The sequence below is a fragment of the Cryptomeria japonica genome, chromosome 8 (genome assembly GCF_030272615.1).
Source record: "Cryptomeria japonica chromosome 8, Sugi_1.0, whole genome shotgun sequence".
Classification (NCBI taxonomy): domain Eukaryota; kingdom Viridiplantae; phylum Streptophyta; class Pinopsida; order Cupressales; family Cupressaceae; genus Cryptomeria; species Cryptomeria japonica.
The window spans coordinates 702905230-702930478 of NC_081412.1; the positions used below are offsets into that span (position 1 = coordinate 702905230).

At 38.2% G+C, this 25249-nt stretch overlaps 1 protein-coding gene across 1 annotated transcript in view; it reads left to right on the plus strand.

The window, feature by feature from the left end:
• Positions 1-25249, plus strand: part of LOC131064719 (short-chain dehydrogenase TIC 32, chloroplastic) — a 119500-nt gene that overhangs the window by 76361 nt on the left and 17890 nt on the right. Inside the window, exons 2-6 of the mRNA XM_057998964.2 lie at positions 6067-6298; positions 6492-6571; positions 7371-7524; positions 7880-7958; positions 8245-8326. Coding sequence (XP_057854947.2) covers positions 6067-6298; positions 6492-6571; positions 7371-7524; positions 7880-7958; positions 8245-8326 — 627 coding nt within the window. The remainder of the gene's footprint in view (positions 1-6066; positions 6299-6491; positions 6572-7370; positions 7525-7879; positions 7959-8244; positions 8327-25249) is intronic.

Here is a 25249-nt window from a genome sequence, read left to right on the forward strand (position 1 = left end):
TGTAAGGCCCCAAATTTAATAACAAATCTTTCGGGCCCTTTTATTTAATTAGATTAGACAAGTTTTGGTTGGTCGTGTCGGCCCGTTTGTAACTCTTCGGGAAGTTTCCTGGAGCCCATATATATGGCCGTGTTAGTCACTCTTGTAGGTATGGGAATTTTTGGTATCTTTTCTCTATTGTGCGAATTCTTGTTGGAGTTCTGTTATCCGCCATTTTGGAGGTGAAAGACCCTCCCTATTTGGTATTTACAGTTTCGGTGAGGTTCACCTCTCACCCTATTTTGTCATTGTACTCGTTCCGGATCTGGCAAATCTTGAATTTTATCATTGTTTAATTTCTCTGCGTCTCTGTTAATCTGGTTTACATGCATAAGGAGGACTCCTAATATTCAGAATCCATTACCTCGGAAGGTCACCACACAATCGCTGAAGCTCACTGTACGTCTGCATCTTCACAGCCACACACCGTACTACCACCCCTCCCCTCCTCACCACCGTACAACTTTCTTTGGCCCCACCATACACCTCCCTCACCACCATACGACCTCCTGTGGCCGCACCGTACACCCTCCTCACCACCGTACGACCCTTTGGGCTCCACCATACGACCACTTGACATCATCATATGACTATTATACTGTATGACTCTCCTCACTCCACTGTACGTTATTTACACCGTACGCCGTGCTCTCCATCCCCTACCGTACGGTCTTCCTCTCCCACCGTATGTCCACCCAGTCACCGCACGGGTGTCCCCTTCCACCGTACAGTTTATCTGCACCGTATAGGTCTAGAACATTACACTGTGTTCGCATGTACATGAAAAACACATCAACAGAAGGACGCCTCACTGTGGAGAAGCCTGCCATGCCATTATTTTAGTCAAATCTTCATCAAACTTGCTGGTTCGAACTGTTTTGGATGCTTTTTGGACTCCAGCAGCCATTGTTGTCTCTATTTTCGGGTATGATTGTAATGTGCAAGTTATTCTGAAAGGACTAATAAATTTATAATTCTATTGCAGCCGAATTTCATACTAGTACTCTGATCATTAGAGTGTTCTTAGAATGCATGCCAATTGTTTGACAAAATGACCATTGGTTGTAGGTGTGCATTTTACTTGTAAAATTCATTTATATGCATTCGGAAAGTCAAAGGAAAGGTATTTTTGCATCCAGCTCATTGCTTAGACATTGTAGTGTTAATTGCAAGCATTCAAATTGTATTCAATGTCCATTTAAGCAAGCAAATCAGACTTAAAACTTCAGACCAGCGCACATAGAGGTTGCATAAAAAGTGTTTGACGAAATTCCTACAAGGTTTAGACAGCAAATTCATACCTGGATAACTAAGGGTCTCTTACAGAGAAGATCTTGTCATTGGATTACCGGAGATCCAGACCCAGAGCCTTAGAGTTTGCGGAGCATGTCAGGCTGGGAAGCAGCATTGGACTCCATTTTCGGATGGTGACTCTTGGAGGGCTTCTAAGGTATTACAATTGGTCCATGCTGATATCTGTGGGCTGATGACTACTCCTTCTGTTATTGGGTCCAAGTTTTTCTTACTTTTGTTGATGATTTCAATCGTAAAATGTGGGTGTTTTCCTTGAGCAGAAATCAGAGGTATTTGTTTTGTTTCAAAAGTTCAAAGCCTTAGTAGAAAAAGAGTCTAGTGAACATATGATTACTCTTAGGTCAGATAATGGGGGGGAGTTTTGTTCTTTTGCTTTCTCTCATTTCTATGAACAACATGGCATTAATTCCCAACTCAACACCGTACACCCCTCAACAAAATGGTGTCATTGAGCAGCAAAATCGCATGATAACCGAAATGGCCTAGTCTATGCTCGAACACAATAGTGTTTCCAAGAAATTTTGGACTGAAGCAATTAACACTGTTGTCTATCTTCTGAATCGGTCTCCTACTGTGGCTGTGAAGAGGAAGACTCCGGAAGAGGCCTAGTTAGGCCGCAAGCCTAGAATGAGTCATCTAAAAGTTTTTGGTTCCACTACTTTTGCCTGGATCCTTGATGCTAAATGCACCAAGTTGGATGCCAAGAGCCAGAAACTTATGCTAGCCAGCTACAATGATAATCACAAGGCCTACCAACTGATTGACATCGAGATAGATCATCTCATCTTTAGTTGTGATGTGGTTTTTGATGAGGAACGAGGGCTGTTTCAACTCTCTCCTCCACTTTTGGATCTAGAGGATCAACCTTTCAAGGCTCAAGACTTGGGTGTTCGTCTTCGTTAGGACTACTAGATAGGAGGGCTCTAGCTATTCTAGTTCTTGTACTGGTTCCTTCTCTTGTAGGGTCACCTAGACAAGCAACTGCACCACGTGACTTTCCTCAATATTCATCTGATCTTCTGTTTGATGAACCTGATCCTATTGCACCTCTTGCATCTGATGTTGGCACTTCTACTCTCTGGCCTAAATGGTGGGCTAAAACGATTGGTAGTCTTCATGATGATGAGCTCATTGAGGGTAGAACAACTCGAAATAAGAGCAAATATCCTAATTTTGTTAGTTTTTCTCTTATGGCCAATATTCATAGTATGTATGAGCCTCAGACATACACAGAGGTGAAAGGGATACTTGAATGGGAACAAGCCATGACAATTGAGCATCATAATTTGCTGAAGAATAACACTTGGGTTCTATCAAATCTTTCCTCTAGGGAAGAAACCCATTGGGTGCAAATGGGTCTACAAGGTAAAATACAAGGCTGATGGTACTTTGGATAAGTACAAGGTTTGTCTCGTTGCCAAAGGCTTCTCTTAGTGTGAAGGAATTGATTACGAGGAGACCTTTGCTCCAACAGCAAAGATGAGCACCATCGGATTAGTCTTAGCCATGGCAACTCAATTTGGCTGGAGGTTCCATCAGATGGATGTAAAGAGTGTCTTCCTGAATGATTTGTTACAGGAAGAAGTCTACATGACATAGCCTCTTGGATTCAAGCTTGCTGGAAAAGAACACCAGGTGCTCAAACTGGTGAAAGCACTCTATAGCTTGAAATGGGCTCCTTGGGCATGGTACATGAAAATTGATATGTACCTCACAGATTAGGGTTTCTCGAGGAGTCCTTTTGACTCAAATTTGTGTGTCAAGACTACTAGTAGTGATATCATCCTTCTGGTCATATATGTTGATGATCTGATAATCACTGGCAGTTTGACATCTTTGATTTAGGGAATCAAGTAGAGTTTGTGCCAGTTGTTTGACATGATCGACCTTGGGCTTTTGCACTACTGCCTAGGTGTCAAGGTATGGCAGCAGCATCACAGCATCTTCATTTCTTAGTGTAAGTATGTGAGGGCTCTACTAGACAAGTTCATAATGTAGGACTGCAAACCTGCATCTACACCTATGGAGAAAGGCCTGAAGTTGTTGGCCAAATTTGATTCTCTAGTGGAGAATGAATTTGCATTCAGGAAACTAGTGGGTAGTTTGATATCCTCTATGGACGAACCAAAGATCCCAGACTCATCGACTTCACAGATTCGGATTGGGCATGCTCTGTTGACGATAGAAAGTCCACATCTAGGTATGTCTTCAGTTTGGGCACCGGTGCAGTCACTTGGACCAGTAAGAAGTAGCAGGTAATAGCTCTTTCCTTGATGAAAGCTGAATATCGAGGAACAGTCAAAGCAACTTGTGAGGCAGTTTGGCTTGAAGGATGCTTCCAGACATCCAGATGTCTCAAGCAGGTCCTTCACCCCTCTTCTGTGACAATCAAGGGGTGCTCAAACTCGCCAAAAATATGGTCTTCCATGAGCGTACCAAGCATGTTGAGCTACATTGTCGCTTCATCCGTAAGCTTGTTGAAGATGGATCCGTGTATATGCAGTATGTTCCTATTGAGGACCAGACTGTAGATATTCTCACCGAGTCTCTAAATCCGGATAAGTTTGTTAAGTTTAGAGGGCAGCTTGATGTAGTTGATAGATTGACCATTAAGGGAGGGTATTAAAGTATTATTCACCTTATGCTTTATTTAATGGTCAATATTGTAATCTATTGTAAATAGTTGTTTCTATTTCTGTTTCTTGCTGTCAGTCATTTGTTTTTAGAAATTTGCCTCTATAATTGCCTAGATGCATAATTGTACATTTTGCTCAATATATTAACACAATTACCATTTACATTAATATCTCCATTCCTTGGAGAATTTCCTGTTTTTATTTACATTCCCAAGAATAAAATTCCTCTTTCATCTCTTATTTCAACTTAGAAATTTATCCATAATCTTCATTCTTTCATTTAAACTTAGGATTTGTCCTTCATTCTAGGTCCACATCATGGAAAGTTTCTTCTTCATTCCTTCATTTTCAAACTTCGAGTTATGTGTTGTCACTTCTCCAAATCAGAACTTCATAATCTTCATCCTCGACGTTCTCTTTTACTCAAGAGTTCATTTCACAATTTCGTTCCTTGATCGATTTCAAAACTTAACTAAACCAAACCCCTCTTAATCTTAGTATAAAGACCTTGAAACTATTGCTGAATCCTAAGCTAAACTAAGCAAACACCTAAGACCTAAGTTACCATGTTCGCTGAATTTTTGACTTGAGGTTCAAAAATTGGCGAACCTATAAAAAATTAATAAAATTCATGAAAATTCGCATGACATAAAGGTTAGCATTTTTTTTTTGATATTTTCGCCAAGGTTTTGATGCATTTCGCAGGGGTTTGACGGTTGTGACCTCTGCTCATTGCCGACTACTCCTTGCACAGCAGACCGCCATCGAAGTTGAGGTTTTTGTTCTTTGTCCGTCGACTTAAGTAGCCCGTTCGTGCCCCATAGACTGCCATTGACTGAATATGGGCATTGTTCGTGCCCCGCAAACTGCCATTGAAGCACTTTTGTGCTTTGTGGGTGAGTCGCCGCTGTTTCCCTGTAATGTTCTATTTATCGCCGACTATGCCTTTAGCATAAAATTTCCTATTAATTTTAGTTTTGTTTCTTAGGTTTTTTTTTTCCTTTATGATTCCATAGTAAATTTATTTTATTTTAAATTACTTATTGATATTTAATAGAGTAAAGATTTCATATTAAATTTATGTTATTTTAATTTACTTATTAATATCGAATAGTTTTAGATTTATTTATTTTTTATTATTTTATATATTTAAAAATAATAATAATTTATTTTTATTTATATTAAATAAAAAATTACATTATTAAAAAATAATAATAATTTATATAAGCCGAATTAATGTCGAATTTTTTGTTCGAATTTTTTGTCCTTGCTGAATTTCATCCGAATCTTATAGTTGCCGAACTCGAACTCAAATTTGAATGCAGTGACTTAGCCTAAGACTAACAACTAAGCAAACCAAAAAAAGGGGTCCCCATTTGCAATGGGGCGATATGTGAAAAGGTCACAACAATTAGCACAAACTAATTCATTCACACACATACACATACAATGTACATATATGTATGTATGCATGCTGCACGCACACACACACACTGCCATCCTCAGCTATCCCATGGCATCCCCAAAAAATGCACCCCTGGACTGCCATTTCCTATTCCTAAAATGTTTCCCACCTTCTCCTGCCATCCCAATCCCTAAAATGCTGTGGAACATAGTTAAACTCTGCTCTTTGTGCACACACACACACTTTTCCGTCCTCTGCCATCCCTTACCATCCCCCAAAAATAGACCCCTGGACTACTGTTTCCCATCCCCAGAACGTGTCCCACCTTACCCTGCCATCCTCATCTACCTAACACTGTAATATAGTTAAACTCTGCTTTGAGATAACTTTTAAAATCTGTTGCCCCAATGGTGTTGCTTGCAATTTTTTTTTCTCTTAAACATAAGGTTCATGCTAAGGTATTTTCCCATAAGGTGTAACTTCTCTTGGGAAAAGTTATAATAATCCATAATATTACAGAGCAAAAGTAAAATTGGCTAGATGCAAAAAATCTTGTTGATTTTTAATTGAATTATTAATTTGATTCTATTGAATGTGAAAATAAATATCTTTTAAGTATGGATCTTCCACCATTTATTTATTAAGTTTCATCATCTGACAATGTCTTTGCAGGTGCTTCACGTGGAATAGGCACTGAGACAGCCCGCGTTCTTGCACTACGAGGTGCTCATGTGGTTTTGGCTGTCAGAAATGTTGATGCTGGTAATACCATTAAAGAATCTATTATTAAGCAAACTGGCAATACTAAAGTGGATGTTCTGGAGCTAGATCTTAGCTCGATCTCATCAGTTCAAAATTTTGTTTCCAACTTCAAATCTTTGAATCTTCCTGTGAACATTTTAGTGTAAGCTCTTCTCATTTTTTAAATATAGCAGTCTGTTTGACTGGTAAATTTGTTCTTTGATTACTCAAGACTTTTCCTAATACCATTTCTAATAGATCATATAGTTTTGAGGGAGGATGCGGATCAAGAATTATGGTGCAAACTTCTTAGCTTCCACATTAAAACTGATTTTTTCTTTGCTTTTTCTTTGAAGAAACAATGCAGGAGTAATGGCATGTCCTTTTCAGCTTTCTCAAGATGGCATAGAATTACAGTTTGGTACAAATCATATTGGTAAGTCATATATACCCCTTAGTCTGCAAAAATCATAAATGTAATCCCTATATTGATCAGTAAATATCTAGATGAGAATTTTATAGAGTTGAGAATCCAATTTGATAGAGCTTGGATTGCAGATTTCTGGTGGCTGTGATGGTTTGTTTAATGTCTGCGAAATTGTTGAGCTGTTGAATATGGTTTATTGGTTCACAGTTATTCAAATAACATTTTTTTCTATGGAACTGGCTTTTCGCAAATTGTATTTTAATCTTGCACTTTATATGTCCAGCAACACCTCTATTCACCATTTTTTGTTTTAGTTTTTAGTTTTTACGTGCATTCTGATGGTAAGTAGATAGTTCCTAAAATTTCTCTATGATGGCTGAGGTCTAATTTTAAATATACCATACTAAAAATTCTATCAGTTTAATGTGAATTCGTTGAAGTATATGTGACTTTGAAGAGATGCTCATCAGTGAAATAACGTTTTCTTGAAGTACAAAAGTAATTTAACTTATTTAGTATGTGTGTATTTTGTAATGTGAAACATATCCTTTTCGTTTATATTCTTTTATTAGATTGATTCCTTCAAGAATAGGAACACTTTCTGATCGTAAAGATATGCTCCATCTTATTCTAACATGCATGTTAAAGTTTGAGAGGTAAAAGGACTTTGGATTTCAAAACGACAGTTTCTATGTGGGGACATTTTGTGCCTTTTAAGGTTAATTTCAAAAATTTTCAAATTACTAAAAGTTTTAATGTGTGACATGTGATATAATTAAAGTATGCATTTCACAACACTTGTTTGCAGGCCATTTTCTTCTGACAAATCTTTTATTGGAGAATATGAAATCTACTGCTCGTGAATCAGGCATTGAAGGGAGAATTGTTAATGTTTCTTCAGAAGGGCATAAGTTGACTTATTCAGAAGGCATCCGTTTTGATAAGATAAATGATAAATCAGGGTAAGCAATAGTCAATGAGCTGCATGAGAAAATTATGTATCTGCTACTATAGAATGCTCATTTCTCTTTAATTTCAAGCTTTGTTTGCATGCAAAGGATTTTCTTTCTTGTGTATAAAAAAGGCAATGCTAGATAAGCTGCACAAGAAAATCATAGATCCACTCCTATAGAAATTAATTTTCACTTTCAAACTGTGTGCATTCAAAGGACCTTCTTTCTTGTGTATAAGAAAATAAATTGCATGGTTATAATGCATTTGCACATACTACAAACACATGCATGGGATACTACATTATTCATTCTATACTGCTATTATTTGGTGAATTGGAGAGACTTACATGTATTTCAATTACAGGTACTATGCATTCCTAGCATATGGGCAGTCAAAGCTTGCTAATATTTTGCATGCAAAGGAGCTTGCAAGAAAGTTTCAGGTATATTTTTTTTATAAACGTTAATATACAAAAATCTTGATGCCAAGGTTTCTTGTTTTTGGGACTGAAGTAATATAAGTTTTAAACATTGTAAAAGGGGCTTTAACATTGTCATATTTGTAAAACATTGGAAAATTATATAATATATTATAAAGGTTTGACTTGTGAATTTAAATTGGATTGTAGGGAAAATACTTCTTTTTCTTTCCACATAGTTTCTTTAGATTTGTGTAAGCATTTCTACTTGGCTTTTACATTACTAACACATCTTTAATGTTCTTTTCAGGAAGAAGGTGCTAGTGTGACTGCTAATTCAGTTCATCCAGGACCCATACCTACAAATCTTACGCGATATTCAAAATTTCTGGGTAAATATAACAAATCAGTATAATATTAGCTTTTACTTTTTGTAAACTTAATCAACTACAATAATCATAACCTGTCATAACCCCATTCAATTGCTTAAGGAAATCGACCAAGAAGAAGGCTATCATCCTAAGGCCTAGCAATTCGAGGACATTACACACATTAAATAATTATGATGAACGCTATCGCTGACCAAGAAGGGAGAAATCAGATTGACCAAGAAGAAGGCTATCATCCTAAAGCCTGGCAATTCGAGGACATTACACACATTAAATAATTAAGATGAAGGCTATCGCTGACCAAGAAGGGAGAAATCAGATTGATCAAAGTTAATTAGTTCTCAATTTTGTCGTTAGCAAAAGATCTGATTAGGTGGAACACCGTGGAAGACATGATTAATTAAGTTGTTTACAAAAGACATGGTTGTGGGAGATACAACTCCTCATATCACGCCCCTTCGTGGGATATAAGAGGAGGATCATGGATTCTTAAGAGGGGAGGTAGACTTGTTTTTTTATATATCTTCACTTCAGATTTGCAGCACTCAAGGAGAGCCATAGAGCAGCCAAGTAAAGGTGGTAATTGCCCACCTGATTACAAGGCTAAGGCTGCATGAACCAAGAGTGTAAGGATCACAGATAGCATCCAGATCGCATGATTGCAAATATATAATCCAATAAGGGCGATTCATATACAATTACTATTCTCATACAATAGGATCTATACCGCTCAAATCACATGATCATAAGACAGCATTCAGAAATGGTGATAAGATCCATATAAAGATCAGAAATTCCATTATTTCGTATACAATTCAGGAACCCAGTCTGCCATAATATTCACCATTCGGCAGGGATCTTATTCATTTGTGAGGAGTCCCAACTGATTCTCTTCTTGACTGGCAATTGGAATCTATAACAGAGATCAGATCAGACTTTTCTTGGGAACTAAATATTAGTATTTATATCAGATTTTTCTTTTGTAAGTTTAGTTATATTAACATCTAATGGTTTGATGACTCATTGCTTTGGCACTTGTTTATCTAATTAGAGTCACTCTTGAAGTATCCAAGTATTGTAGAAAACCTTCATGTCAACCCCTAACTATACAATCCTAAGCAAGACCTCAAAAACTATAATCATATTTCATGTTTTGCTTAGGTTGTCTTAGTTTAGCAATAGTTTCCTAATTTTAGCCTCTTACTTGAGAGAGGATGCAATGCAATTTCCAGGTTGTGTCCAGGCATGAATTCCATAGTGAGGGTTTGAGGTAAGAAATGGATGAAAAGAGTGAAACCAAGAGTATCAGTTGTTTACCTTGTATTTCTGGAAGGAAATTCAAAGATAAAATCTTCATATGAGGGAGTCCGCCTCTCCATACTTCCATCCATCCACTTCCATCCCCTCCATCTCACATCTATATCCTTTACACCTTCCCCAGCGGCAGCATCCTTCATGCCTCTCTCTCCTCCCTTCTCCCTTTCTTTCATCTTTCTATCCTTCCTTCCTATCATCTATCCTTTCATCCATCATCCATCTTCCTTCTTACCTTCACCTACCTTCCCCTTCACCTTCCTCTACCCCTTATACCTCCCACATCCTCCTTTACCTTCCTTTCATTTTCACCTCCCAACTTACCTTTCTTTCATCTTCTAACCTTCATTTCTCAATTCCCTTACCCCTTGCTTCCCTTAGCATACCCCCCAATCCCATCCTAGCCTACCCTTCTACTACCCATTGCCAACTCCTTCACTACCCTTCATCCTACAGCGACCTTCCTTATCACCCTCCAAACCCCGACATCATAACCTTACTTCCCTTGCCACCGCGGCACGTCCTTTTGTAACATCCTGTACCCCTCTCTCCCGCACGACACTTCATTTCTTTGCATCCCACATACCCCTTGCCACCGCGACATATCTCCTCCAACATCCTTTGCTTTCTTTTCATCCCCGACACCATATTCTTCACCCTCTCCACTACCACGACATGTGCTTTCTCATTTTAAGCACCCAATAAGCTTGGAAAAAGATTGTCAGCGCCAGCAAGGATATAGAGGGCCCACTTGATATTTTAATTCAAAATTTCAAGGCAAACACAAAGTTGGCTGCTATACATAGAGAAACAAAATTCTAAGCTACGAAAAGGCATGAAATAGAAAGAACAAGTTGGCCTTTAACTTGGAATTATCAAATGAAAAAATTAAAAAATCTAAAGGCTAAGTCGGCCTTGTCATGGTGATAAAGGGCGTGACTATTTGACCTTTAAGGCATACATATGACAATCAGCAGAAGCTTTTCAAAAAGACAGTGAACCTGTTATTCATAAGGAGGCAGCGATATTCTTCACAAGGACAACAAACTCCATTGTCAATAGTCAGTGTTAACCAGTCCTAAATTCAGACTTGGGATTTTGTTTTCCAATTGAAAAAGTCATTTCCAGGCCTGAAGTGAGAGTGTTTCAAAGTAAGTTTCAAAGTTATTTTCGAGATTTAAAGCCTTACTTCCAGTTTGAAATCAAATTCTGAGTTTGAAGTACTGTTTCTAGACTTGTATATGTTGGGAAATCAAATGTTACTGTTCACATTGGTTAGAGAATTAATGTGTGCTAAAATAAAAAGTGAGTTGTTATCACAACTCACATAATTATTATGGGTATTGCATTTGTTATAATTTGGTTATGAGTTGTTAAAACAACTCATCTATGTAAACGGAGTTGTTATAGGAGGTATAACAACTCTCACGTAATATAGGATATGAAGAATCATATAAATATGTATTGAATGAGAATGTGTGCAAAAGAGAAAAATAATATTATTGTGTAAAGAATTTTCATTGTTTGGTTTCTATGATTTCTCATTTTTCTGAGATGGTATTAGAGCTATTTTTGGGTTGATGAGATTGTCTCCAACCCCATTGTGTGGAATTCATCTATTGTACTATGTATTATTTATATTTTATTTGTTTTTCTTTCTAGAGTCAAGCACCTTAGTAGTAGCAATCTGCTTTCTCCATAGTTAGCCAGAGGAGGGATAGATTAGTTCAAGGATGATATAAGTGACAGATACAACGGGTGCATTGAAGAATAGCTATCTGTCTATGCTTAAAGTATTGAACACTATAGAAGTGATTAGGTGACATTTAACATGTCTGCGTGGAGTTCGGCATGTCATTCTAGCGAAGGATTTCATCCTTCCAAACAATTCTCTTTCAAAATGAACTTTAGTAGTGCATGACCTGCCAACAAGTATTTCCATAGTTGGCCGCCCCATTTAGACAGGTTTAGGATAGTAAACCCCTGCGCAAGTCTCTCAGCTCTGTTCAATGTGGACAATAGCTTGAGTCTCGATCCTGCTCGGCGTGGTTGCTGGCACATGCACTGGTACGCGATTTGGTTGGCTCCGCATATTCTTCTCACATCGGCTCGCACCATACATGATTTCTGATCTTGATATCGGCCTTCTCTCAAGGGAGTTTGCAGCATTGACCAAAATCCTGATCCTCACCATGAAGTAATTTGCAAACCCATCGCGGGGACCTTTGTTTGGTTCAGTGTCAATTTAAAGGTTTGTGCCATTCGATTGCAAAGTGAAGGTTTTCCTCTACTTGCTCATCCTCATTTTGGCCAAGGAGTTGATAATTCAAGGCACGAATTGTGATGGCAAGGCTCCGTTGACTTTGAAAGAATTCAAGATGACGATGTTGAGCTCAGTATAATCAGATTTAACTGGCATTTTTCATACATTTAATTTTTGACCGAGTTCCCATTCAATGCCTTACAATCTTGGACTAGTGGAAGGTTTTTCATAGACTGGCAGAGCTGTACCTATTTTCATGATTTGCGCATCATCCCTAGTGTTGTGGATTTGCTTGTTTTGAGATTTTGGTAATCTGATCAGTCTTTCTAATATAGTAACTTAAAATGAATTATTAGTTCACAAGGAGATATTTTGTTGTCATAAAGTATTATCAAGGCGTGTCATTTTATTTAGAATTGGGGTTGTTCATGGGTCATTATACAATGAAAAGGTATCATTGTTTCAATTGTAATTGGAGGCATTGTCATTTGTATGCGACGTCCATATTGAGGGGGGACTTTTTAAAATTGTTCTTCAAAGTCGAATTTGCTAAGTAGGTAGCAATTCCACCAGAGGATGGAGGTCAATTAGCGACCTCTCGTCAGTCACCAATGACGGGGCCTCACATCAGGTGTGGTGACATTGTTTTTCAGTTGTGTATTTGCTTCCAGTTGCAAATGGTGTGGTGTGTGCTTTGGATTTTTGGTTTTCTACTTGATGTAGTGTGTTGGATGCTAGAAGGGCAATTATATAGGAAAGAAGCTAATGTTAGTGATCCTCTAACTATGGAGATCCTTTGACTGCCATACTTCTTTAGAAGATGATTGACTAGTTAATACGTTCGCTAGCAATTATGATCATGTGCAGCAAGATCCAGACATTGGTATGCAGTTTTATGTGATTTGTTTTCTTTTTAGTGCTCTTGTGTGGTGTGAATAAGTGAAATTTCACATCGTGGGGGGGGGGGGACATAACATCAATGTTCCATTTCCATTTCAAGCTAAATCGGCTAAAGTCAATGGCAACTTCTAGTGGCAATGGTAGTTTCCTATGTTGTTTGCGATTAGGTGGCAATGGTCGACAACAATTACTGCAATTGAGATCAACATTTGGTTCTCATAGATGTAATGTGAAATTGTTCCATGTTTTGTTTTGTGTGAGTTGCATTTCTTATATCTTCCCTTGATGTTGGAGAAATATAAGCACCAGTGTAAGTCAGTTCATGGATCTTGAAAGGGTATGTGGGAGGATCCAAAAAACCACACGAGGTGGATAGATGGTGGAGGTTTTTGTTCATGTCAAGGTTTATGGTAAGCCTGTTTAAAACCATGGGAGGAGAGAGCCTTTCTTTGAATCAAGGTCATGAGTCAGCTAGACATGCCACAGGGGTGTACATACTGCAGATGTAGGGTGTGAGTTCTTACCATGTTCACAGTAAGGGGGGAATGGTGGGAAATTAAATTTTAGTGTTCACATTGGTTAGAGAATTAATGTGTGCTAAAATAAAAGTGAGTTGTTACATAGTTATTATGGTCATTGCATTTTTTATAATTTGGTTATGAGTTGTTAAAACAACTCATCTATGTAAAGGGAGTTGTTATAGGAGGTATAACCTGTAATATAGGATATGAAGAATCATATAAATATGTATTGAATGAGAATGTGTGCAACAGAGAAAAATAATATTATTTTGTGTAAAGAATTTTCATTGTTTGGTTTCTATGGTTCCTCATTTTTCTGATAGTATAAACATTCTTAGGGGAGCTTGTTCTAGTGTTTCACAATGATCATCAATATGAATTTGAATATAAATTCTCAGTTCTGGTCATAAATATTTTGATGTTTCACAATCATAATTTAAGCCATGTCTTCTTTGTCTTTTAGAATTAATGTAAGGAGAGATACATGAAGAACACTCCAACATTCATCATCATCGCAAGATAAGGATCACACTCATGAACTAAGGGAGGATCCGACATATATATATATATATATATATATATCACAAAAGTCTACATCAAAAAAAAACATGGAAAGAGGACTTCATTATTTGAGGGAAGCACCAAAGGGAAGGCACTATAAGGCAAGGGTGGGGGTCATGGACATCAAGGATGAGATCATCCTCAGGGAATAAAGATCAACATCATGAAGGATCAACATAGAGGAGTTCAAAAGGATGAATAATGAAGCACAAGATTCACAAGAGCAAGCATAAAAATGCACTAGCTAAAAAGAGAAAATTTTCACAATCTTGAATTTCCTTCGGAAATCTAAGAGCCATTGATAGTATAGCCAAAAATCTAATCAAAGTTGAAGGATCAACTTGAGTAAAGTCATCATCAATGCAATTTGATCAAGCTTGGATAATGGTGAGATGATCAAGGAGAGATATGCCTCCACCTACCTTTGTGATGAGTTCCAAAGATCAGCTAGCTGACGTTGTGCCCAGTCATCACTTATCCAATCATATTATTAGGATGAGGCGTCCAAGTTCAATGCACCTGACTCATCCATCAAGGAGAAACTTCCACATGTAGGCACAAACTTCAATGTACCTACCCTCACCATTCATTGGTCAATTATTCAAAAAAGGACATGTGTCCTATACATGTAATTTTATCATTGGTCAAGCATTAATGCTTTGTAATGGTTTTAACAAACCCTAATTAGGGTTTATATCTTTCGATCTTGGCCATTGATTATGATTCGATCTTGGTCCTTCATTGTAGTAAGAGCACTATATAAGGTTCCATTCTTTCATTTGTAAAGGTTAATAGTGAATAGATCAGTAGCAAATAATAAGAGCAGTAAGTTAGAAGTAGAGTAGAAGGCAGAAATTGTTGCCAAGTTTGTAAATAAACATCCTTTTCATTGAAGTTATGGTGGAACAGTGCGCATGAACAGTGCGCTACAGTGCCGTGAACAGTGCGCTACAGTAGTTTGAGTTCTATAGAAGGGGATTTAGAAAGGTTGAACAGCTATACATATTTGACAAGGGATTTGCATATGAGGAGAATCAAACCAATATATCAAGGCAGCCATTGAAATACCAGGTTTTCTATCTATGGTCATTGTATTAGAAAATCATTACTTAATTGCATCATTTTCTATTATGATTATATCATGAAATACTTGGAGGTTGCATATGTTTAATGGAGATATAATTTGCATATTCCACATTCATGGTAACATTCAACATTGATCAGCCACTTAGCTTTCACGCCAATTGTTTGCTTAAATGCCTAATGGCTGTAGGTATACATTGGGATGCATGACAAGTGTTTGTCTTAATGTCAACGAGCTGTACTAGTTAATTTCAGTCATTACATATGTGTGGAAAGGTCTAAAACAGCTAGTATATCATTTCTATAACAACTTTGCATTGTTAGAAGCTTTCCATAACTTCATTTGCAGCCTACAAACCCAAAGAAGACAAATAAAGAATTCACTACAGCGGCTTCAAACATTGTATGCCAAGTGTTTGACAATATTCCTTGGGGTTCAAATAAGCAAAACAGGGTCAGATTAGCCAAGGGATATTACAGTGGTATCAGAGCGGTTTCTTGCCAACCTGTTGGGTAAATTGATTCAGGTAGTTAATCATGGTTACTTCGGGTACCCAGAATCAGTGGGACCAGAATAGGAAGCAAGTGTATTCCTCATTGGAAAAGTTAAAACAAAACCAGAAGAAGCTAGATGAATTGATTTCACACCCTGCAAAACTTGATAGAATTGCTCAGTATATGACATCTATTTTTAAGGATAAAAAGGTGAAACTTGAAGAGAATGTGGTGATTATTGGCACTCAAGAAGTTGTTAACAGTCATGATAACAAGTCTGATTTTCATGACAGCAGCCTTGCACTTGAGCGTAATGATGATTTGAAAGTCATGGAAAGTTCAGAAAGTGTTGTGGGAGTGACCTTGAGTATTGGCACTCGTGATACAAATGTCAAGAATGAGGATTGCATGGGAATTTTGGCTCATAAGAGTTCTGATCTACATGACAGCAGTGATGAAATTTTGCATCAGCATGAGAGAGCAGTGACTACACATGTGCAAGATGCTTCTATTGAGTTGCCGCATGAAGGTACTCGAGATTTGGGTACTAATGGGGTAATGTGTGATGTGGATTCATGTCATTTAGAGTCTGATTTTTCAGATCAGACTTTACAAAACAAGTTTGAAGATTCATGCTTTGGCATAGGATCCCAGAATCATAAGTTGGATGGCCATGTAGTTACATTGGAAATGGAAGTGTGTGAAGATATTGTCATAACAACAACTTCTACCTTGCCAGTTGAGCCATCCTACGAGGTACATAGCAGCAGTACCTTAGATATTGATGTGTGCACAATTGATTGCACACATGATGTTGTTGATCACGAGGTGAGTGATGTTGATTCAGTTTCATACTATAGTGTAGATTTGGGTGGAAAGAATGAGTCACAGGGGTATCATCATCTGGCTGGGCAGTTGAAGGTTAATGATGATATGATTGCTACAGCTTTGGAGCATTTTGATGTCACTCGACAAATGTTGGCGACCTTTGGTTGGAGTACTCCTGAGACATATGAGCACAGTGATAGTAGCCTTTTCCTAGCAGAGTTCCATGCACTCCGAGCAGCTATTGGGATAATGAAACAGAATTACTTGCAGTTACTTGCTGATAGGGATTATCTTCTCGAGTGGGATTGCACTTGCTACGATGCACTAAAGGGAAAGGAGGAGGAGGTTGATGAGCTCACCCATGAGCTTGAGGTGACTATGGACTCGTTGGAGAGCGCTCAGTCAGCCCTTCGTGAGTCACAGTCACAGGTTGAGGAACTTACCGTGGCGTTGAGTTTAGCACAGTCTTCACCATCTGTGGATACAGTTGAGTTTCCTATAGCATCACTTGGTGATGAGTTTACACCCATGGGTTGTAGTGATGGGTATGTTGAGGATGTTGTTACATCCGTCACTGATGCAGGTATAGGTGACTTAGCTGGGATGAGTATTTGGGTTGAGAGTAGCAGAGAACCACTTGTTGCATCAGGTTCTCCCGAGGTTAGTGCTATGACAAATGATACAGGTCAGATTGTTGATAGCTCTTGTGTGGCGGTGGTGGACTCTCCAGAGAGTTGTGTGTTAGTACGCGACGTTACTCCATCCACTTCACATGGAACTCGCATAGTGTCATCTGGTTGGGATTATGGCTCTCATGTAGATTTGTTTCCCTCTCCTCGAAGCAAATTTGTTACTTCATCCCATACAGCTGATTTTGGACGCCAGCTTGTTGTTTCTCAGAGTTAGAGTGATCAGCTGCAGGTCTTAGAGGATAAGGTTGACTCAGCCTTATATTGTTTTTACTGCACAGATTCATTTATTGAGTACCTTCTTGAGAGTCCTGAGTTTCGAGAGGGTCCGTTTGGAGCCACCAAGGATACTCTCATCCGAGGTTCTCTCGCCATCAAGCGTGGTGTGGGAGTAATTATTGATACTCTGACTACAATGCTTCCTAATAGAGATTTTGTGATTGGGTTTGCAGAGAGGGTTACCAGAGCCCCTACCTAATCAAGTGTTTGGGGTCAGAGATTGGAGCCATCTCATGATTCCAGTATTGTTAGAGATGAGCCCTTGACCGAGGTTGGAGCGTTTTATCGCAACTACATAGTGAGGAGTGCTCATCACTTTTCTTTTGATCCACACGTGGAGGACTTGATGATGCATCGATGTGGATTGGCTTCAGGATTATACCATCCATTGTGGGATGGAGAGTTACCATTTTCAGTAGATGGAATTAGCAGATGCAAGTACCCGACTCAGTTGATTATTTGTGGCTACTTGCTCGAGCAGTGTTCAGTTTCCCATCATGTTGATGTGTATCTGGAGGAGATTGTTACTCCTATGACACAGAGGCTATCTTTGGATACATGGCTTCAAAGAGACTATGGTGACAATGGGCATGATGGTTTAGTTGGATATCACATCCATGAGGGTTTAGCAGAGGTTGTGGAGAGATGTTGCATAGCAGATGTTTCCAGGTACTCCTATCTTCACAGTACAGATGGATGTGTGTATAGATTGCACTGGGATCCAGGTGATGACAGAGTTAGTGTTGCAGTTTGGATAGGTCTCATGGGTTGGCTTCACCACATCTCGCATGGTGAAGTGGCGATCAGTGTTGAGCAGCGAAAGTCTGAGGGAGATTTACATGGCAGATTTCTACCCTGGATTTGGAATCTAGGTATACTATGTGGGACACTAGTGAGTATGTTGAGGGATCCTTTGTGTGCATTTGAGTTCCGGTTGAAGTTCCCTGTTTTGGGAAGCAAACATTGTCAGTTTTCAGAGTTGCTTCCACTTGATGTTCATGTTCTTGTGACACCTGCTGTTGAGGTTGATTTAGTTTGGCAGGTCTTGTTAGTTGCGCCCTTGGTGTGGGCATTACAGGAGTTGCTTGGTAATACCAGGGACATTACACAGGTCTTCATTTGGGATCCAGGTGGAGGAGTTTCTTTGCAGTCGATTTTGCTTGGGGACAAGCAATTTCAGGAGGGGCGGACTGTAATGTCCCCATTTTAGCAGACTTGGATTTTGTGAGATTAGCCTATTATCCTAACCCTCGTAGGCTAATGTGTTGGATAGAGGGTCTTTTGAGGATTGGTATCATCTCTAGTGTTCAGAGTCGTTTGGCATCATTCGGACCTCATTTGCTCTACTTCCTATTTTTAGTAAGTCTTGGGATGTTAGAGATGGACCCCTGCTATTTTTAGTAAAGGGGGTATGGTCATATGCAGCTTCATCATGTCAGCTCCCAGTTCAGACGGCGTTCAAAAATGTTGAATATTAATGGAGATATTAATGTTTATTTAGTTTAAATAAACATTAATGTTTTGAGCTTATATTATTAAGTTATAATATAATTTTATATTATAACTTAAGTAAGGGTCCAAGTATCATTAAAGGGGGCCATTTAATTAATTAATTGTGGCTCTTTTACCAAGGTGAAATATTAAATGACAAAGTGAAAATATTATATCATTAAATGTCATTTAATATCATTAATTGATTTAATGCCTTATTGGAGAAAATCAAACCTTCATGGGAAATATATATAAGGCTTTTGAAAAGAAGAGAAGGGGGATTGATTATGTGATTGGAGTTTTTGATTGAAGTTTTTCTGGAGCATTGAAGTGTAGAATACCAAGGGTTTCTGCAGGATTCAAGGCTTGTTGGCATTGGAGAGCCTGGCTTCTTCATTGTAACAGCATATAGAGGGTGTGCAATATCATCTGATTATGCTTGTGAGAATTGGCTTCATTCAGAAGTCAATATTGAGCTGATTGGAGGGTTTATTTCAGAGTTTGTTTGCAGATTGAAAAAGACTACAGTGCGCTACAGTGCCATGAACAGTGCGCATGAACAGTGCGCTACAGTGCCGTGAACAGTGCGCTACAGTAGTTTGAGTTCTATAGAAGGGGATTTAGAAAGGTTGAACAGCTATATATATTTGACAAGGGATTCGCATATGAGGAGAATCAAACCAATATATCAAGGCAGCCATTGAAATACCAGGTTTTCTATCTATGGTCATTGTATTAGAAAATCATTACTTCATTGCATCATTTTCTATTATGATTATATCATGAAATACTTGGAGGTTGCATATGTTTAATGGAGATATAATTTGCATATTCCACATTCATGGTAACATTCAACATTGATCAGCCACTTAGCTTTCATGCCAATTGTTTGCTTAAATGCCTAATGGCTGTAGGTATACATTGGGATGCATGACAAGTGTTTGTCTTAATGTCAACTAGCTGTACTAGTTAATTTCAGTCATTAAATATGTGTGGAAAGGTCTAAAACAGCTAGTATATCATTTCTATAACAACTTTGCATTGTTAGAAGCTTTCCATAACTTCATTTGCAGCCTACAAACCTAAAGAAGACAAATAAAGAATTCACTACAGCGGCTTCAAACATTGTATGCCAAGTGTTTGACAATATTCCTTGGGGTTCAAATAAGCGAAACAGGGTCAGATTAGCCAAGGGATATTACATGGAATTTGTTGTTTCTTCTACAATTCCATGGTTTCTTGTTTGATCCTCATGTTAGATAATGATAATTAGATGGATGGAAGATCTTTGTGCATGATTGATGGTGAAGCTCCTATGTTCATACTACTACTATTTCATTGATTGTGAAGTATCTTGCATAGTCAACTGAACTCATTTATCCACGCTTAACTTCAATTGCTACTTCTTCATTGATATGCATCATCTTGATGGTGTCTATGTTCGTGGTGGTGATTTGAACATCATATGCTTACCTTAGGAGATCGCACTAAACTTTGTGGAGTTGTTGCTTCGCATGGCAAAGCAAAGTCTAGTTGAGTTTCACCAAAGATTGTCCATTGCTCTTGCATTCCTAGGATTAGACTAGTTTCCTAAACCTTTCATCCTTTTTCTCTTTTTCCAAGAAAAGCAAATTTTCACATTCCAACAATATTCAAGCATTCAAGCATTCAAGGTAAGTCCATCTTGTGATTCCAGCAATATCACATTAAACAACCGAGTCTATCCAAGAGCACGTCAAAACTTGACATTCGGAGCCTTGGAGTCTTCCAAGTTGATCATCAAGTTTAGCATTTGGGAAAATTTTGTTCAAGAGAGGATAGAATACTTAGTATTTTATTTTGTGTTGCATGAAGTCATAAAACAATCGTCAACACTACCAGCCTTTGGGTAAATGACAAAAAACTTGATTAATCATGGTAGCAAAAGATATCAAACCATTGGCAAAATCGCTATATGAAGCAAGCAACAAGCTTATCACCCACTTGCAATCAAGGGATGATATCCTTAACAAGCTTAAATTGGTAGAAGAATGTTTGATACACATTAAAGTGTTAAATATAGCCCTAACTCCTACAATGACCACCTTGAAATGACGCAAATGAGGCATCATGATGAGGAAATCAAATTGTTGGTTACCTCTTGTTTAAGTAACGTAATGAGAATTTTGGTACCTCTAGTTCCTTATGATGACGACACAATGAAAGAAGTATTGCACTTGATTGTAGATAGTTTCCATGACCTAGATGACATCAACGGTACACATTACTCAAGATGGGTGACCATCTTGAAGATATTTGCGGAAATTAAGACGAGTAACCTTCTTGTGGACTTAGGGTTGCAAGACTTGATCCACAACATGTTCCATCATTTCTTCGATACGGTCAACAATGTACATGATAAAGATGTTTTTGCAGCCATGAAAGATATTATGGTCCTCACTATCAAAGAGAGCGATATTATCTCCCGACCCATCATGTCTATGCCATGGACAATTTGGAAACAAGAATGGACTCTCTCTTTGTCTGCATATACATTGTTCCACTATGTGTTCACACAATGTGACTAAAAATTAAAACCTCACTTGAATAAAGAAGAGCAAGAGAAAATCAATTCAGAAAATGAGTGGGAAGAAGTTCCTTTAGTTGTACATACAGAAAATGATTGCAAAGAAATACAAGACGTGGTCATTGTTCATAAGGAGGAATATGAATCTTCATACATTTCTTCTATCACAAATGAAATGGGTAGTTGAATTCATGAGGGTCATGAGGCAGCCACTAATGAGGAGTTGATGCATGAGGAGCAAACTAAAAATGATAATTACTTCACATCTGCTATAAATGACAACTTTTTTCATTTCAACGATATAGGAGGTTTTTGGTTTGATTATCAAGAAGAGCGTATGAAGAAAAATGCATGTGAAATTCCTTTTGAACATGAGGTTGCTCTTACTCCCTCTCAAGGATCATGCATTGAGGATGGCATTGAAGAGATTAAATCTGTTGAAGATAAATTAGGTTGTTGTTTGTAACTAAAAAGTAAAAACAAGAAAGGAAAAACAAGAAAGACAAGTAGTTTTATTGTTGATGACCATTTCTAAGCAATGCTATTATTCACTTTCCAAGTGGCAATTTTCCATGAGAGGGTAGTGTTGTGAGGTACTCACACATCGCCCCATTGCAAATGGGGACCCCCACTTTTTTGCTTTTTGAGTTGGTCGTCTTAGCTTAGTTGGTAATCGTGTCTTTGCTATTAGCCTTTGCATTAGAGATGTATAGGTGCTCAAATGGCTAGGAGGTCAGGTCAGTTAAGTGATTAGGGGTTATTTAGATCATTCCTAGGGTTTTTGTGTACTATCAGATCTATACTTAAATGTTATATTCCATATATGAATCTTGACGAATAGACTAACTTGTCAAACAACTTCATGACTTGACCAAGAGGAGCGAAGTTCTTACTTCGGGAGTTGCAAGTGGTGAGCGAAGTTGATAACTTCGGGAGTTGCAAGAGATGAGCAAAGTTCTTACTTCGGGAGTTGCAAGAGATGAGCGAAGTTCTTACTTCGGGAGTTGCAAGAGGTGAGCGAAGTTGATAGCTTTGGGAGTTGCAAGAGGTGAGCGAAATTGATAACTTCGGTAGTTGGGGAATAGAGCGAACTTCATGATCTCACCAAGGAGAGCGAACTTCATGATCTCATCAAGGAGAGCGAATTTCATTTATGAACAAACACAAGCATGAGCGAAATTGAATAGGAGAAGAAGGATGAGTGCCTTAAGAAGACACAATGTCAAATGAACTTCATGATCTCATCAAGAGGAGCGAAGTAGAGCGATTTTATAACTTCAGCTTAAAGGAGATCGGAGCGAACTTCAGGTTCAAAGGTTTTGGAGTGAAATCATTGCTTCATGAGTTGCACTTCTCAAGCGAATTTCACAAGTTGATGGATAAGAGTGAGATTCAACATCTTCATGACTTAAGCCTTTGAAGCGAAATTCATATTTCATGAATTGAATGATTAAAGCGAAGTTCCTAACGTCATGAACTGCTGTTTTGGAGTGAAGTTCCTAATTTCATGAACTGCTGTTTTGGAGCAAAGTTGAACTTCATGTTGGAGCCCTTTGGAGCAAACTTCATGTTGGAGGCTTTTAGAGCGAAGTTCCTAACTTCATGACTTTGCATAGTGGAGCGGATTGCCTACTTCATGAGTTGGGATGTTAGAGCAAACTTCACGATTTACTATTTTGGAGCAAACTTCAGGTCTGAGATAACTTCAGGAGTTCATCTTTAGGAGCGAAATTCCCTACTTCAGCAGTTGCAAACCTCAAGCGAAATTTTTACTTCATGCTAAGACACATTGGAGCGAAGTTCTTACTTCAGGAGTTGAGTGATAGGAGTGAAGTTCATACTTCAGGTTTGAAGCTTTTGGAGCGAAGTTCAGGTTCAAGATGTTTGAAGCGAAGTTTGCAACTTCATGTTTAAGTGATTAAGAGCGAACTTCATGTCTAGAGGGAATGGAGTGGATTTCACACAAGCACAATGAACTTCGTGAGTTTGAGATCACGAGCGAATTTCATAATTTGTAGAGGAAGAACAATTTGATGAGCAAGATAAGAGAAACAAACTTCAGGTGCACCCCCTTTTGAGCGGATTTTGCAACTTCATGAGCTGCTGGTTTGAAGAGATTTTACTACTTCATGAGTTGTAGGATGGGAGTGAACTTTATAAGTTCAAGGTTTGGAGCGAATTTTCTACAATGGTTAACTTGATGACTTAGAAGATTGGAGCGAATTTCACGAATAAGCAAGGTGATTGAAACAAGTTGCAAGTACTCCATCTAGAGCAATCTTCATCTTCAAGCCTACACAAGCAAATCTCGACTTCATGAACTTCACAAGTTCAACATGCAAGAGTAAGCTTTATGATGACCTACATGAACAAACTTCACAATTTGAAGGGTATGAGCGAAGTTCAAGAAAATGAAGAAGATTAAGGTGAGGGAAACTTAATGAACATCACAGATGGGATACATTTCAAGAGCTCCTCTCCAAGAATGAAAAACCAACTTCAAGTGTTGATTCATGATGGCGAATTCTCTTTATATGCTCTTATTAAGCTTATATATTAAGAGTATTTGATGCTTGCTTGTTTGTTTTGCAGGAAATGAAGAAGGAAATAAGAGTATCAAACAAGAAGCATTCACTTGCGCAAAGACATGATCTACAACATCAACGACATGAAAGAAGTCACAAGAGAAGGAATTCCGAAGGAGAGATACAAAGATGACATCAAAAGTTCATTCTAAGGCATTCCAATAGATAATTTCAGAAGAGTTAATCAAAGTTTGCCTCTCATCATCGTCATCCCTTTAAGTAAACTAGATAATCTTGAGTATCAAGAGATATCTCTCAACATTCCTTCATGATGATGAATTAAATCAAGTCCACGAAGTGCAAGTTGGAGGTTGCATCCTAGTCATCATCCCAGTCACTATTTCTCTAGCCAGAAAGGTCCACCTCAGCATGTCTTGATTCAGTGAACCAAGCTCACCCATGGATGCACAAACTCCGAGGCACCTACCCTTGATATCTATTGGTCCACACTTAATGTAATTTTCTCATCGGCTAAGGAGAGTTTGTTGTAACAAACCCTAATTAGGGTTTTCATTGTAAAATCCTGACCATTGATGGAGAATCAATCATGGCCATTTGTTGTAAAAAATCTCTGTATAAAAGCTCAGATGCTTCATTTGTAAAGGTTGATAGCTAATAGTGAGAGAATAATTGGAGAATAGCTAGTAGTAAGTAGAATAGCAATTAGAGTAGATTAAGAGAAGGAAGAATTGTTTGTATGACTTGTAAATGAGATACTTTTTTCATTGAAGTTATGGTGAAATTTGTTATTTCAACAAGCCTTATGGTTCTACTTCTCAATTTGTTTTCATGTTGATTAGATTGAATGGAAGAAGCTGTTGAATGTATTCATGTGGAATCCGCCTAATCCATACCACTAGCCTCTTGCTGCTTGTAAGTGCGCCTTGTGTGGTCAACTGGAATGATATGAGCTTAACTCTGAATCTTCCTACACTCATCGCTTATGCATTAACTTGAATGGTGATCAATGTTTGATGATATTGATTCAAACATCCTTGAAACATGCTTAGGAGATTGCATTGAGCTTGTGTCAAATTGTTCAGTTTGATGGCGAGACCTCGTTTAGTAGGATTCCATCGAGTCATTCATCTATATTCCTAAATTCTAGGGCTTAGAATAGACTCTCTCAACCCTTTCTCTTTTGCTCTTTTTTTATCTTCCAATTGAGTAGAGAGGACCTTAGTTCCAGCAAATCAAGCATTCAGGCATTCGAATGTAAGTCCCCTTGTTATTCCAACATAATCACATCAAATCAATGAGCTTATCCACATGTAGTGACCCTACATTCATGAACCTTGGAGTCTTCTCAAGTGATCCTTAAGCTAAACTTCAGCATCCGAGAGATTTTGTT